The sequence below is a fragment of the Cornus florida genome, unplaced genomic scaffold (genome assembly GCF_030987335.1).
Source record: "Cornus florida cultivar Cherokee Brave unplaced genomic scaffold, ASM3098733v1 CherokeeBrave_3.0.0_Hap2_Chr09, whole genome shotgun sequence".
Lineage (NCBI taxonomy): Eukaryota > Viridiplantae > Streptophyta > Magnoliopsida > Cornales > Cornaceae > Cornus > Cornus florida.
This window is the reverse complement of record NW_026775579.1, coordinates 15,308,603-15,323,410: the sequence shown is the minus strand read 5'-3', so window position 1 is coordinate 15,323,410 and position 14,808 is coordinate 15,308,603. Positions and strand designations below refer to the sequence as shown.

At 40.5% G+C, this 14,808-nt stretch overlaps 1 protein-coding gene across 5 annotated transcripts in view; it reads right to left on the bottom strand.

Annotated features, from left to right (window-relative positions):
- LOC132273552 (mediator of RNA polymerase II transcription subunit 13) overlaps positions 1-14,808 on the bottom strand; it is a 72,409-nt gene that overhangs the window by 35,314 nt on the left and 22,287 nt on the right. For 3 of the 5 annotated variants that reach the window (XM_059774515.1, XM_059774514.1, XM_059774517.1), the window contains 6 exons: positions 7,702-7,780; positions 7,260-7,589; positions 5,784-5,843; positions 5,387-5,636; positions 3,588-3,854; positions 1,631-3,007 (listed from right to left, as the gene is read on the bottom strand). In XM_059774515.1, coding sequence (XP_059630498.1) covers positions 1,631-3,007; positions 3,588-3,854; positions 5,387-5,636; positions 5,784-5,843; positions 7,260-7,589; positions 7,702-7,780 — 2,363 coding nt within the window. The remainder of the gene's footprint in view (positions 1-1,630; positions 3,008-3,587; positions 3,855-5,386; positions 5,637-5,783; positions 5,844-7,259; positions 7,590-7,701; positions 7,781-14,808) is intronic. The other 2 variants (XM_059774516.1, XM_059774518.1) reach the window with 2 other exon arrangements.

Sequence of the window (14,808 nt, the reverse complement as noted above, 5' to 3'; positions counted from 1 at the left end):
GTATGGCCCATGCAAAAGCACCACGGAATGGGCCAAGCTTGGAGGATCCACTGAGGAAGATCAAGCCCATTGGAAGGTCAGGCCCAAAAGGAAGAAAACCCTTGAATAGAGGCCCAATATAATCAGTTAGTGAGAATATTTGTAATGGTCTATAAATAAACCATTACGGGTGGATAAGAAGGGGGATTTTGATTCTATTGAAGTGTAAGAATTCAAGAGAGAGAAAGAAGAATGAATTTCTTGCATCTTCAGAAGCATACAAGAAAATATTATCTTTTACCTAAATAGTCTTTTTTATTTTTTTTCTTTTTTTCTTTTTTTTTTTATAACTAAAGATTGCATAAAAGAAGCGTTCAAAATGGGAACGCATCCCTTGGAAGATAGACAAGGCCTAATAGGGCCTCTAAACTCTCATAGAGTCCAAAAGATCAACTATCTCCTCCATGAATTTACAATATCTCCCTAAAAGCCAACAAAAAGAGTGTTAATGATAGAGAACTTTGACTCCCCCATAGAAGTCTCCTTTCCTTCGAAAGAATTCCTATTTCTTTCAAGCCATAAGCACCGCCAAATGGAAAGAGGCGTAACCCTCCAAAAATCACGGACTTAGGCCCCCACTATACATCCTTGCGAAGCCTCAATCAAAATTCTGGGGGATCTGGGCATAACCCATTGAACACCAAACAAACTCAAAAGTAAGACCCAGCAATCCCTAGATCTCTCTTACACATGTACCGCCAATTGACCACTACCTGTCTTCTCCTTCTTATGTTATCCTGGGTTACGATCTTCCCCAACACCAAGTCCAAGCAAAAAAAAAAAAAAAAACCCGCTTTGAGAGAGGCCTTGGATCTCCAAATAGCCTTCCATTTTCCGAGAGGGGCCTTAAATATTGTTTTAGGACATTCATAGAGAGATACGAATCATTATACCATTCTTATAAAAAGTTAAGAGCAAAGATATATTTTTTAGAGATATAAAAGGAAAGGGCATGATTGTAAGTTCACGTAACTTTCCCAGGAAAACAAAACCAAAAAAAAAACAAAAAATTGTGTGATTATGGAAAATCAAATTCCCTCAAAAATTTCATTTAAATTTATCCAAACTCCTAAAAGGTTAAAAACTTTCCATTCTTTACTTTCCACTATTTTTTATCTAACAAATCCCTAAGGTTTTGGGGGATGGAGAGGAAAGTATTCTCACATGTTTTTTAAATTTCAATTAACTTAATTATAATATTGGACACATCAAGGACGTGTCCAACTCAATGCTTAGGAGTGATTGATTTCTGTTGAATCCTGCCTAGACAAAGATCCTCTTCAAAGGAGTTTTTAATATAAGTACATGGTAAAGAACAATTTTTTTATTTTTCATTAAGATGTATTGTTAGGGAGGCATTTTCCATCTTTCATAGTAGGGCTGTTGGAGATACTTGTGAGAGGTAGTAATTTAAGTGCTTTAATAGTGAAATGTGACTAGATCAACATTGACTTGATTTAGCACAAGTACTCATCTCCCTAATTCAACATTTCACCGCAAAAGAAAAACAAGCATTAGTAAGAAAGATATGGGGAGTGAAGAGGGAAGGAACACATAACAAGTACCCTATTTATGTATAAAAGAAGCTTACATCAGCTGAAAGTGGATCCACCAGCTCCACACCAGCAATGTCTAGTGAATGACAAGAAGCCAAACTTCCCCCACAACCTGCATGGACCATAGAAGGTCCACAAGAAAATCCACGTCTCCATTGCTCTAGTAATGCAAGCCAACCAAAAGGACCATCGCCACAATCAGCATCTAGTGCCAAATCAACAAATGAAGTAGCTTGCTGGACAAGTAATGTCATGCCATCAAGAAACTCCTGAAGTGGTTGCCTCTGCCCATAAGAAAGCATACCTTCCTCATTGAATGAATTATGCGGCAAGGATGGGCAAATTTCTGTACTAGGTAAAGAAGTAAGTTTTCCACCTTTAGAAACTCCGACAGAACGCCAAACACCAACAGGTGCACTAAAGGACCCATCTAGCATTCCTCCATCAATATCTCCAGCTATCCTAACTGGTATGGATTCTTTCTTCCTCATCTCATACTTGCTCGAAATATTGTCAGTCGTGGTACTCGGGTCACCATGCAGCTGAGTTAAAACAGTACTTCCACTCAACCTACTCAAACCGACAGATGGAGGGCAGACAGAAGATAGCAATGTATGTCGAATCCTGCACATAAAAGCTTGGAACATAACGCATTCAACTTCGGTTGCAAGCACTGTTTTCGTAGAGATGATAAAATGCTCCAATCCAAAGGTGCCTTCAGTCATTTTCCTCTGGATAGATTTAACAGCATTTGTAGAATTGAAACCAGAGAACGGAGTTGGTGTCGCTCCCTCACATGAAGAAACACTGTTTTTACTAGTAAATATTCTTTTATCATTTTGCTCTTTCCCACTTTCAACATTAGTATAATATTTCTTTGAGTGGATAATGGTGCTTGCATCACGCCTCCCTGGACATGATTTCAGACTTGCAGCCACACCAGGCTTCTCATCAGATCCATCAAAGCAAGGAGATGAAGGTGGTGTTGCACAATATACATAATTTGTCGGGCTTGAATTTGCACTCTCCGCTTTTCGATTTTTAGGAATATATGGACTTCTAAAAATCAATGATGAGAACTCACTTGTGGTAGTTTCAACAGCCCCATATTCCAGAGCAAATGTCATTAATGCTTCAGCTTTCATTAAATGGACAAATTCTCCCATAGAAGATGCGGGAGTGGAGTTTACTGGGACAGAAGAGACAGCATTCTTTGTGAATTCTTGATTTTTGCTAAGAGACTCCTCTGTGGCTACTGAAAGGAGTGGATTCAAACTCTCAAAGGAAGGAAAACCTCCAGTCAGAAGCATATGATCTGAAACATCCATTATCCCAGTACAAGGACTGCTACCAACATCTCCACAATCCGGCACAGAAAACATAAGAGCCTGCGACTCTGCTGTTCCAGGGGGCTTCAGCAAATGATGGGTCATGATTAGTTTCAAATTGAAGTACTTTAATCATGTTATCTAGGGAGGGAGGGGGGAAGCCACAGAAACCAAAGCGTAATAAGTTCTAGCAGAATATATATATGTGTAAATGTATATATAGATGTGAATAATTGGATTTAGATCATGCCTCGAGGGCCATTGACTTGGCAAAGAAGACCTCAATTCCAAGGTTCAAACCATGTAAGGTTTCCTCAGTAATAAATTGAAAAAGGACCACTGTTCGCCCTTATGGTTGTTTCAGCATGGCCCACCAAGTTATTTAATAAAAACTGTAATTTGTGTGTTCCAACAAAGGTAAGAAAATATAATGTTGTTTCAGTCGTATTAAGACAATGCAGTAAATTCAATTCACCAGTAGTACATGACATAACACGACCTTAGGGTCACACAACCCAACTACTAGATATTTTGTGTGTGTTATCATGGTCGGTTGACTTCAGGAAATAACACCAAAAAATTGGAATTCAAAACCACGATACTATATACAATTATTAAATAATTGCACTATGTCATCATTGCATTTTTGAACAATATATATTACCTCCCCAAAAGGCAAAGCATCATTTTCGAAGAAGTCACCAAAATCTCCAAACTCAGAAAGAAGTGCTTCAATATCCATGCCCGCACCTCTGTCATCATCATCCCAATCCCAATGAGATCCTACCTCATTTGCAACTGCCGTAATGGCTGAATTGTTAACTTCAATGGAGACATAATCAGATTTGCATGCATCTTGCATAGGAGCATTTGAAACTGTACCCAACTGGCTAAAAGATTCTGTCATCCCTGTTCGAGGACGCTTAGAACCCTGCAAAGATTGTAATGACATCCCCATTATTAAATATCACCATCAAGTATTAATAGCATGCCCACAAGAAATATTCTTGTTTAGAACAACCGTTAAAATATTCAGGAAGGTATCTCATTCATAATATATGTTGCTTTTAACCATGTAAAATATCATAACTAACTACTCAGATCAACATCTTTTACGTTCTGCCTCAAAACCAAAGCAAGCATATTCACAACGTAATTAAAAACCACTAAGCATTAAATATAAAATAATCAGCAGTTAGCTTGAGTATTTTCTCCTACAACTCCAGGCGGAGATACAAGTGATCAACTCCCACTAGGGACATGAGTGTGTGTATTGTACTAATCAAAATAGTAATAATAATAATAATAATAATAATAATAATGAAAAAAGCAAGGATGGACCATATAAAATAGATGATGTAAAGGGTTGCAGAGTAGAAAACCCAGTAGGATTATTGATAAAGAAACCGACCTAGAGGGGAGTGAATATGTAGCCTTTCAATCACAATCGCTCAAAATATAGCAGACTAAAAATATAAATTTAGCACAAATGCATCAAATTTTTAACGTGAGAGAAATGAGAACGACGATAGGGGGCAAGAGAGAGAGAGAGAGAGAACTACTAAGCTAACTTTGAGTACTGAACCGCAAAATAACCTACTTGGACATAAAATGTGATGTGCCTGGTACAATGCAAAGCAGAATGCATAAATTAGCAATGAACAATATGCTGCACAAAATATGACAATTAAATTCCCTTTCTGAATCTCTGGTGACTGCAAGTGCCACGAGTACTGAAACTGATGTAGCAAGGTCAAAAAAAGCACCCTTCTCCCAGCATTTCAATACTCATTCTCATCTGAAGTCCAATGAGCTAAAACTAAGTCCAACTAATTTACAGCACTCTTAAATCCCAATTGTAGATGAGACAATTCGATCTCCTTAACATTTCAAGAAACTGATTCGTAGTTCATTACAGAGAAAACCTGCATTTCTGAAAAAAAGTAAATGGAATTCTTCAATATTTCCACATGAAAACCCAAACACCCTAGCTAGTCATCATTGCTCAGAACTTCAATCATTTAAGATAAAAATTATTTTCTCCCTCTGTAACCTAAAATGAAAAGCATTTTTGAAAATCCTAAACAGAGAACAGTTAACACTGGATCGGAATCCTTGGAAATAAATGTACAAGATCCATGCATAAATTGAATATGAAGAATATCAAATGGTAAAGAAAAAGTGACCACAAATCAAGAAACACGTTTCTTCTTAATTAAAAGAACAAACTCAGTCCTAGCCAAAAAAAGAAAAAGAACAAACTCAAAACTAACACCTCAAAAGCGTAGAACATTATAGAGTTACTAGCGTCATACGCCCAAAGCATTTAAATGATCAAAGATCAAATTTATCATAGAACACAAGTTAGGAAATCTTGACATATATATGACAACAAATAAGAATCAGTGTTTGAATAAATAAAATACCACAAGCTCCTCTTTTAATGTAAACAAATTAAAGTACCGATTTGGGACCATCATTCTGCAACTGATCATTAGAAGATAGACCAGAGTGTCTGCAATCCAAAGAATCAACATCTGCTTCCAGATCGCCACCTCCGGTGGTCATCTTGTAATCACTATCACTAGACGTGCTACTTATGCTGCTGATGCTACTACTATTACTATTGCTACTACTGTGATTATCATTTTGAACGCGAATTTCATTTGATTCAATCCAAGATCCATCCACAAAATCTATCTCACCAGCACTGCTGAAAACAAAAATATTACGAGAGAAGTAAACATGACATTTTAGGATCACCTCACGTAACTGATATATAATATAACTTCGACATGCAAGTAAGAGAAGGAAAGATTAATGGTCCATGAAAGAACACTGACAGATAACTGGAACTAACCAATGCATATAGAAGGATGAAGCAGAAAAGGATGGCCCTATCCAATTTTGTAGCCAGAATCTGCAAGTTGATCAATCACTGTAAGTTCACATAAGATAAAAGCATTGTTTCACACACAAGAAAAGGCTTTTTCACCTTAGGGTACTAAAAGCATCAGATTATTTAATTTGCTGGTTTACATATCAAATATCCAGCTGGTCAGATGGAAAAGTTACACAGAGGTCATATCCAAAACCAAGGTTCAGGACTTGACAGAAGTTACTTAACCGGTTATTGCCAAGAAAAAAGTGGCGTCTCCGTAAGCTTTTTATTGCTTTGGAGAAAGCCTATGATAGGGTTACCTAGAGACCTAATATTGAGGGTTTCAGAAAAGAAAGGAGTCACAAAGGGAGAAATTGAAACAATAAAGGACATGTACGATGGCTGTGTGGCCATAGTTAGAATGCCTGTAGGAGAGCAAGTGAATTCCTAATTACTGTAGGCTTACACTAGTGTCAGCATTAAGTCCATGCCTTTTTGCCTTGGTTATGAATGAGCTGACAAGACACGTCCAAGATGAAATTCCATGCTGTATGTTATTTGCCGATGATATTGTTTTAGTTGACGTGACTAGAGAAGGGGTTAATGCCATATTGGAGGTTTGGGAGAAGCTTTAGAACTAAATGGGTTTAAGTTTAAGATAAGCCGAAATAAAACTACATATATGAAGTGTAACTTTAGTAAATCTAGAAACACAAATGAGGATGTTCTGAGGATTGAGAATCAAGAGATTAAAAAAAAAAAAAAAAAGTGAACATTTTCATTATTTAGGCTCAATTATTCATAATGAGGGAGAAATTGGAGATGACGTTAATCACAGAATCAAGGCAGGGTGGGTTAAATGGGCAACTGCATCTAGTATATTGTATGATAGGCATAGTCACTTAAGATTGAAAGTGGAGTTCTATAGAACAACTATTAGACCAGTCATACTTTATGGTACCGAATGTTGGGCAGCTAGGAAACAACATTGGCATAAAGTGAGTTTGGCATAAACACAAATGTTGAGATCGATGTGCAATATTTGTGTTTGAGATAGATGTGCAATAAGAATGAAAAGGATAGAATTAGTAATGATCACATTCGGGAGATGGTCGGAGTAGCACCAATTGGAGATAAAATGATAGAAAATAGGTTAAGATGGTTCAGACATGTGCAAGGAAAACCTTAAGTGCACTGGTTAGAATAAGTGACATAGTCCACATTGAGGGCAATAATAGGGGAAGAGGAAGACCAAAGTTAACGTCAGTAGAGTTAGTAAAGAAAGATATGATCGTATGAGGATTGACTGAGGCTATGGCCTTAAATAGAGCGGAACAGAAACATGGGATTCATGTAGCCAACCCGAACTAATTGGGAAAAGGTTTGGTCGTTGTCGTTGCTGTATATATTTGGCATAATTTGCAAAAATAATTAACATAGAATAATATAATATACCTTTTCAAAGAAGATCTAGCAAATGACGTATGCAGGACTGGGACAAGCACTGCCTCAGCTGGATAAATAAATGCTTTTTCACAAACTGAAAGCAGATCTGACGATCCCTTCTGAACCCCTCTTGGCACTGCAGGGGATTCAGCAATATGATGCTTGACAAAATTCTTATTCGAATTCGAGCCAAGTTGCAGTGCCTTGCTATTTTCGGAACTAGGGTAGCCAAGTGTAACTTCAATATAGCAATTTTGACCCCTCAACTGGCAACCAGAACCTTGAGAAATACGGTTCGGTAGGCCAACGATTCCATTGGAAGTACTATACTTGCCAGAACTGTTCAAGCATGTCAAAGTAGGTAAGGGCGAGAGTACAAGCATTAAGATTAAATATGAGTAATTTAACTTGTCAAAAAAATCTCAGAGTAATTTGTCTGTCCTTCAGATACCTGAGATACGCTTGCCTCACAAGGTCACCAGGACAACATCCTGAAAGCCTACCACGCATTCCATGAGGTGAGACTATTACTACAGAAACATACAACAGAGAACGAATTCACTACAGCTGCCAAGACAAGGAAAGCTTGCACAACAAAAGTTTTTAATCATAGTATCATGATCTGTACATGTAGTAATGTAGTATTTACTTCTTACAAGGGGCGAAGGGGCAAAAACCTAATCAATTCAATTTGTTGCAATACAAGATTTAAGATTACCGCATAAAACACATAACAAGTTGAAAAATTTTAAGTGCACCAAGTTCATAACGATTATATATATAAGGATTTCCCATAAGGATCAATTGTGTGTGTTTGCGTGTGTCCCCCTTCTCAATGTATATATTAGTGATTTGGACGTTACAAGTACTCTACTGATGTTTCCTAGGCGGGGTTCAACACATATGACACTTCAATCGACCTAACCAGGGAGATCCTTAAGAACCCACCCAAGTGACTACTATAACTCCAAGAACAGCAACAACATAATCTATCTCGCCTACTTTGGCTGGCAGTAAATATCCTTTCTAGCCATCTAAACTAAAACCATATATTCTATTAGATTGTAGGAATCATCTCCTCTCAAAAACTTAACCTGATTATCATCTAAGCCTTCCCTTGTTCAACTTGAACAATATCACTCATTCGAAAACTCATTAGTGTCCAATGAGCCTCGCCTTCTCTCAGTTGATGATTCCTCCAACTCTTAACAATTTCTAGCAATATCATCTCACTACTAATAACTACAAATAAGACCCAACATCCCACTCCACATTCTCATTTCATGGACTTGTTTCTTGCCAAAAAAATTATTAGTCCAACACATGAATAACATTATATTACAACAATGCTTTTCTAAAAACACAATCTAAGGAAATTATTAGTCAAATAACTCCTTGCATGCTGAGAAACACGTAAAGTATGTGCTGTGGGTACCAAAACCCAAGCAAATTATAATTAGAGAGATGGAGAGAAAGAATAGTTGACTCAAATTTTCTGTGTTAATCGAACATAATAACTGGAAAAGGAAAAAAAAAAAAAAATACAAGAATAACCTAAGAGTTAGAACATAAAAGCACACACTAACATTGTCCTTTTTTTTTTTTTTTTTCCTTTTTTGTTCTTTGTAATTTTTTTTTTTTTTTTTTTGATAAATAAAATGAATTAGAAAGCATTCAAAAGGGGAACGCATCCCAATAGAAATACAAGGAACCAAACCAAAATAAAACCCTATGGACCCAAAGAACCCAAAAAGTCCACAATCTCATCTAAAGATATGCAATTTCTCCCCTTCATCCAACTAAAAAGAGAACTAATAATAGAAAATTTCAGCGCCCCAATAGAGGTTTCCTCCCCATCAAAAAACCTTTTTTTCGCTCTTTCCAAATGCTCCACCAAACATAAAGGGAGGTCACCCTCCAATAGACATGAGCATGGCCCCCCACCCTCTGGCCCCTCCAAACATCAATCAACTCCCTTGAAGACCAAGGCATAACCCAATGGATGCCAAAGAGACCAAAAATAAGACTCCAACAATCATAAGCCACTGAACAATGCAAAAGAAGGTGATCCACGGACTCTCCATCATTTTTACACATGCAACACTGGTTCACTGTGATCTGTCTTCTCTTTCTCAAATTGTCCAGAGTAAGAATCTTAACCCAAGCCCTTTCGAATAAACTTCCACACTCCCACGCCAACAGCAAATCTAACCGGCCAGGAAGACCAACCCCCTCTCTCCTCCCCAAAACGACACGCTATAACCCTCCTCCATAATCGATGTCTCTCACAACCAAATCTCCATAAACACTTCCCAAGGAGCCCCCTATTAAAGGGGATCAACCTCCTAATACCAAGACCGCCCATCTGAAGAGGCCTGCAAACATGATCCCACGTGACAAGATAGTACTTGAACTCCTCACCCCAACCACCCAGAGAAAATTCCATTGGAGATTCTCAAGTCTTTCAGCAATAGAACACGAGATCTAAAAGAGGGATAGGAAGTAAGTTAGGAGACCAGACAAGGTGCCCTTCATAAGAGTGACTTTCCCACCCTTCGAGAGCTATTGCTTCTTCAATCCAACTAATCTATTCTCGAACCGCTGAATCACTAAATCCCAAACATCCACCCTCCTGGCCGAAGCACCCAAAGGCAACCCCAGATAAACAATCAGAAAGGAACCACATCTTAGAACTGTAGCAAGCTAAGTCACCTCCTGAACCTCCTCCCCCACAGGAACAAGCACACTTTTACCCACATTAACTTTCAACCCTGACACTGCCTGAAAAAAGACCAGCACATTCCTTAAATATCTGAGTTGGGACATCTCAACTAAAGTATCGTCCACAAAAAGTAAATGAGAGATATCCATCTGCCCTGAATCCGGGCCCATCCTGAATCCCCTGATAAAACCCAAATCCACTGCCCTGCTCATCAATATGCTATGGGCCTCCATAACAATAATAAATAAAAAGGGAGAATGGGGATCCCCTTGTCTCAAACCTCGAGAGCTTACAAAAAAGCCAAATGGGGACCCATTCACCAGTACAGAGAATCTAACAAAATAAATACAAGTCTCGATCCACTTCCTCCATCTCTCCCCAAAACCCATCCTCCCCAGAAGAAATAATTGGAAATTCCAACTAACACGATCATATGCTTTCTCAATGTCAAGCTTGCACAGAACTCCTAGAACACCTCTCCTTAACCTAAAATCCACACATGTGCTAGCAATGAGAGCGGAAATCAGAATCTGCTTGCCCAATAAATGCATTTTGAGACTCTGAGATGACACCGTCCAGAACCTCCCTCAATCTCAAGGTGAGAACTTTAATAAGCTTATAAATGCAACCCAACAAACTTATTGGTCTAAAGTCTTGAACATCGAACACAACTCCTTTCTTAGGGATGAGAGCAATGAAAAATGCATTCAACGACTTTTCGAACCTCCTATTAGAATGAAACTCATAAAAGGTACCCATCACCACATGTCTCGCCACCTCCCAGCTTTCCAACAAAAATCTCATAGTAAATCCATCTGGACCCGGAGCCTTATCACCGTTGCAACTCTTCAGCGCCCTCAACACCTCCTCCTCTAAAAAGAAATTTTCCAAACCATCCCTATCAATTATAGAAATTGAGTCAAAATGAAGGCCATTAAGATGGGGTCTCCATTGTAAAGCCTCTAGTAAAAAGAAGCTATCCCCTACACACCCCCTCCTCCGTACACAACTCCATTCCGTCCACTCGAATCCTCCCAATGTGATTGCCCCTTCTGTGAGCATTGCCAAGTCTGTGAAAGAAACCGAAGTTCCCAAAAAACCTCCTATTTTTTCTCCACTCCAAGTTCCCAAAAACCTCCTTATTCTATCTTTTAAGCTCCGTCTTAAGAAAACGAAGCTTACCAACAGAAGTGAAGCTCTGAGTACCCACCACCGAGGCTTCCTCCCACCAACCCCGCACTTTTCCTTGAAAATGCCATATATTCTCAAATCTGAAAGGAGTACACTGAGGCCTCAAACCTCCACAATCCAAAACCAACGGAATATGATCAGAAGTCACCCTAGCCAAAGCAACCTAAACCACATCCGGGAGCTTCTCCTCTCATTCACCAGAGATCAAGAATCTATCCAAGCAGGAAAAAGTGGGCGAGTCCATCCCGCTGGACCAAGTAAAAGCAGCGCCCTCTAAAGGAAGATCAATAAGATAATGTCCGTCAATGAACTTCGAAAACTGTAACATAGTTGAAGACCATCTACCACGTATAGACCTCTTAGATGGCGACCTAACCACATTGAAATCCTCGGCAACACACCAAGGAAAAGACCACATGTCTTTCCAGCACCAAGCTCTTCCCACATCACAACTCTCTCATTATCCTCCAGCAGCCCATAAACGTCGGATAATGCCAATTTAAAACCATCCTCCTCCCTCACAAAGGCACGTGAGAAGGAGAATCTCCCTCTCCACGAATTTGGGTATATTTTTGACTTAACAAAAAAAAAAATTTCTCCCTCTCCACACCTCCACCCTTGCCATCCATCTCCTATCCCATGTGATAAGGATACCTCCAAAAGCCCCTAAAGAATCCAACACCTCCCATTCAACAAACCTACTGCCCCAAAGACTCCAAACCGCCTTATCCGTCATCAAAGCAATCTTCGTTTCTTGCAAGCAAACCACATGAGCACCCCATTTTCTCACTGCCAACTTCACAACCTTCCTCTTGTCCGGGACATTAAGGCCCCAGACATTCCACGAAATGAGTCGTAGCTTCATGAGGAAACAGTATCCATCAACCCCCCCCCCCTCCCCCCCCAACACCCCACAACTCACCCTACTACCCCTCCATCATTAAAATCATAATTCGCTTCAGAGAAAAGATTTCTCAACTCCCTCTCCCCTTTCCGGGGGGGGGGGGGGGGGGGGGGGGGGGGCAGTCCTCTTCCTTCAAACCCCTCTCTCCCCTAGACTTCTTCTTCATCTCCCCTTCTCTCCCCTCCATCGTTGCATGTAGTATTGCCAATGCGTGGTTCCGATTACCATTGAAGGAAACACCCAACTATTCACACAACAACAATGTGATCATTCACCCACTTGTTACCAACATCAACACGATCCTGTCTAACATCATCAGTCTCTAAGCCTTCCGGTCTCACAACAGTCAAAGGCTCCACCACCCCTAAATTTGGATGTCCCTCTTCAGCCCACACAATCATGTCAAAAGCCCCACTCTGCTTATCCCTCAACACCTCTCCTACCCTGTCCTCCATCTCCTCCTCCTCCCCTACACACAAAATACAATCAACAACACTGTCCTCCCCACCTTCCATTCCATCAACCTGAGTGTTCGGACTCACATTATGATTCACAGACAAAGTCCTATGTTTCATCAGTTCCAAAACCAACAGAGCAACTGCCTCATCGCTAAGGGTAAATCGAAGATCCTTCCTAACACAAACTACCATCCTTTCGGAGACCCCAGTCAAAGGGTCCATCTATGATCTCAACATTCTGTCTTCATCCATCCTAGAACCACCCAAACCTTCAACCCTGCTCGAAAATCCAATCCAGCTCCTCCCCATCCGAAGAAGGCTGAGCCAATGAAGATTAGTCAGAAAGGAACCCATCATTCCCCAAGAAATCCAAATTAGTACAACAATCCACACTAGCCATCAAATCCCTTTCTGATAGCCCAAAAAGATCAACACTGGCCATCCCATCCCTTTCTGACAGCCCAACAAACCCACATTCATTCGAATCCGAGTCAAACACCTCATCCAGACCCCACCTCCACCACAGGTGAAAGCAACCGAGACTTCACTAACCCCCCCCCCCCCCCCCCCCCCTCTCTCTCTCTCTCTCTCTCTCTCACTCCTCAACACCCCAAAAGAAGGAGTAGAAGAAGGAGCAGAGAGAACTCCAAGAATGGGAAACAAGATACATACCAGGTTCGAGATCTTTGTCCTCGTCCTTGTGAGCCATCCATTTTTGTTTTTGCGTCTTAGTCCATCATTTGCCAGGGTGTTGTTTCGTAAATGAATTCCTTTGACAATCCGACGAACCCCTATCATCAGAAACATCATTGCAACTTCCGATAAACAACGAACCAAATCTGTTCCCGGACATCAGATTTTTGTAGCACTCGTCGTGACGGAAACTCTTAGTTGGCAACCCATCACCATGAAAAACATCACTCACCTTTACCCATTTATCTTTCTCCACCCTAGACCATAGATAGCCACCGACAAACGGAGCTCTGATATGCGAAGAAGATGAAGCTATGGATTGGGCATGCTGAAATAAGCTAGATTCCTTATCAACCAGTGGGATGGACTACTTCCCCTTAATAGAAACAAGCCCCTTATTCGGGCCCCAAACCACCACCCTATCCCCTTTTGACATACCCAACCTGGATGTGGGCTTAGAATGAGGTAGCCCAATCGACGATCTTAACCCAATTGAGTTGGGCTTGGCCTGGTGCGAACCTGCTAAGGAGGATGGCCCAACAGACTTGGACTTGGATTTATCATTTAGTCCATGACACCCGTAATGTGGCCCAAATCCAGGCCCATCCTTATCAGAATTCAAATGACCCACACGCTCAGATGCAAAAGCACGTGCACCAACAGTTGTCTTGCACAGACAACGGGAGGCGCATAAAGACCAACCACATGTATCACACCTAACTCTGCTCACCCCTCTCCCCTTTGGCGCATGTATCCCCCTACATCCCTGTCCTTGGGTTAGACCACCAAGACAATCACCAATCTGTTCCTTCGGCGAAGCACCAAGACCACCTTCAGGCCATCCAAACACTCAAGTCTTCCTATCCGAAGTCACTTGGGGTCTCCTCTTATCACTCCCACCATAAGAATTAGAAATCGGTACAAGAGAAAGGCAAATCTCTTCAGTCAACGAAATTCTGAAAGCCCACCACCTGTCTTCCACGGTGATAAACTCTGGGATCTCACCTCCTTCGCGCACAGTAAAGATGATTCTCTCCGTATCACTCAATTCATAAGCCTCAACATCCCAAAACCCTCCACAAAGATCACCAAAGGCAACAAACAGCTTCAGCTTCTGACACCAACAATGTAGAGGAAAACCATACAGAATAACTCGTCAGTGCAAGGTCTTCTTTCTCAACCCAAAGCACCCGGCCTGGAAAGTGAAAACACCACAAATCAATAAACAACCGTGCTTTGCCCCAGACTTTCTGACCCCTCTTCAAAACCTTCTAAGCTTCCAAAACCGATGGGAATCTAAACAAAAGCAACCCATCTGCCAGAGCAGAAACCCTAACCCCACACGAGATTTTCCATGTCTTTGAAGCCCACTACTCAATTTCATACATAGATTTGACTTTTGTGTCAAATCGCCCAACAAGACAAGACTTGAGCATGGATTCAAAACTGTTAGTGTAGTGGCTATCCACCCTAAGAACAGGCCCTCTCTTTGTAAAATCACATTCCACATCCACTTTTAGATCCAAACGAGGAAGCCTTGCGACCTCAAGAAACGACAATCCTTGACTATCCAGAGAATCCATAAGCAAA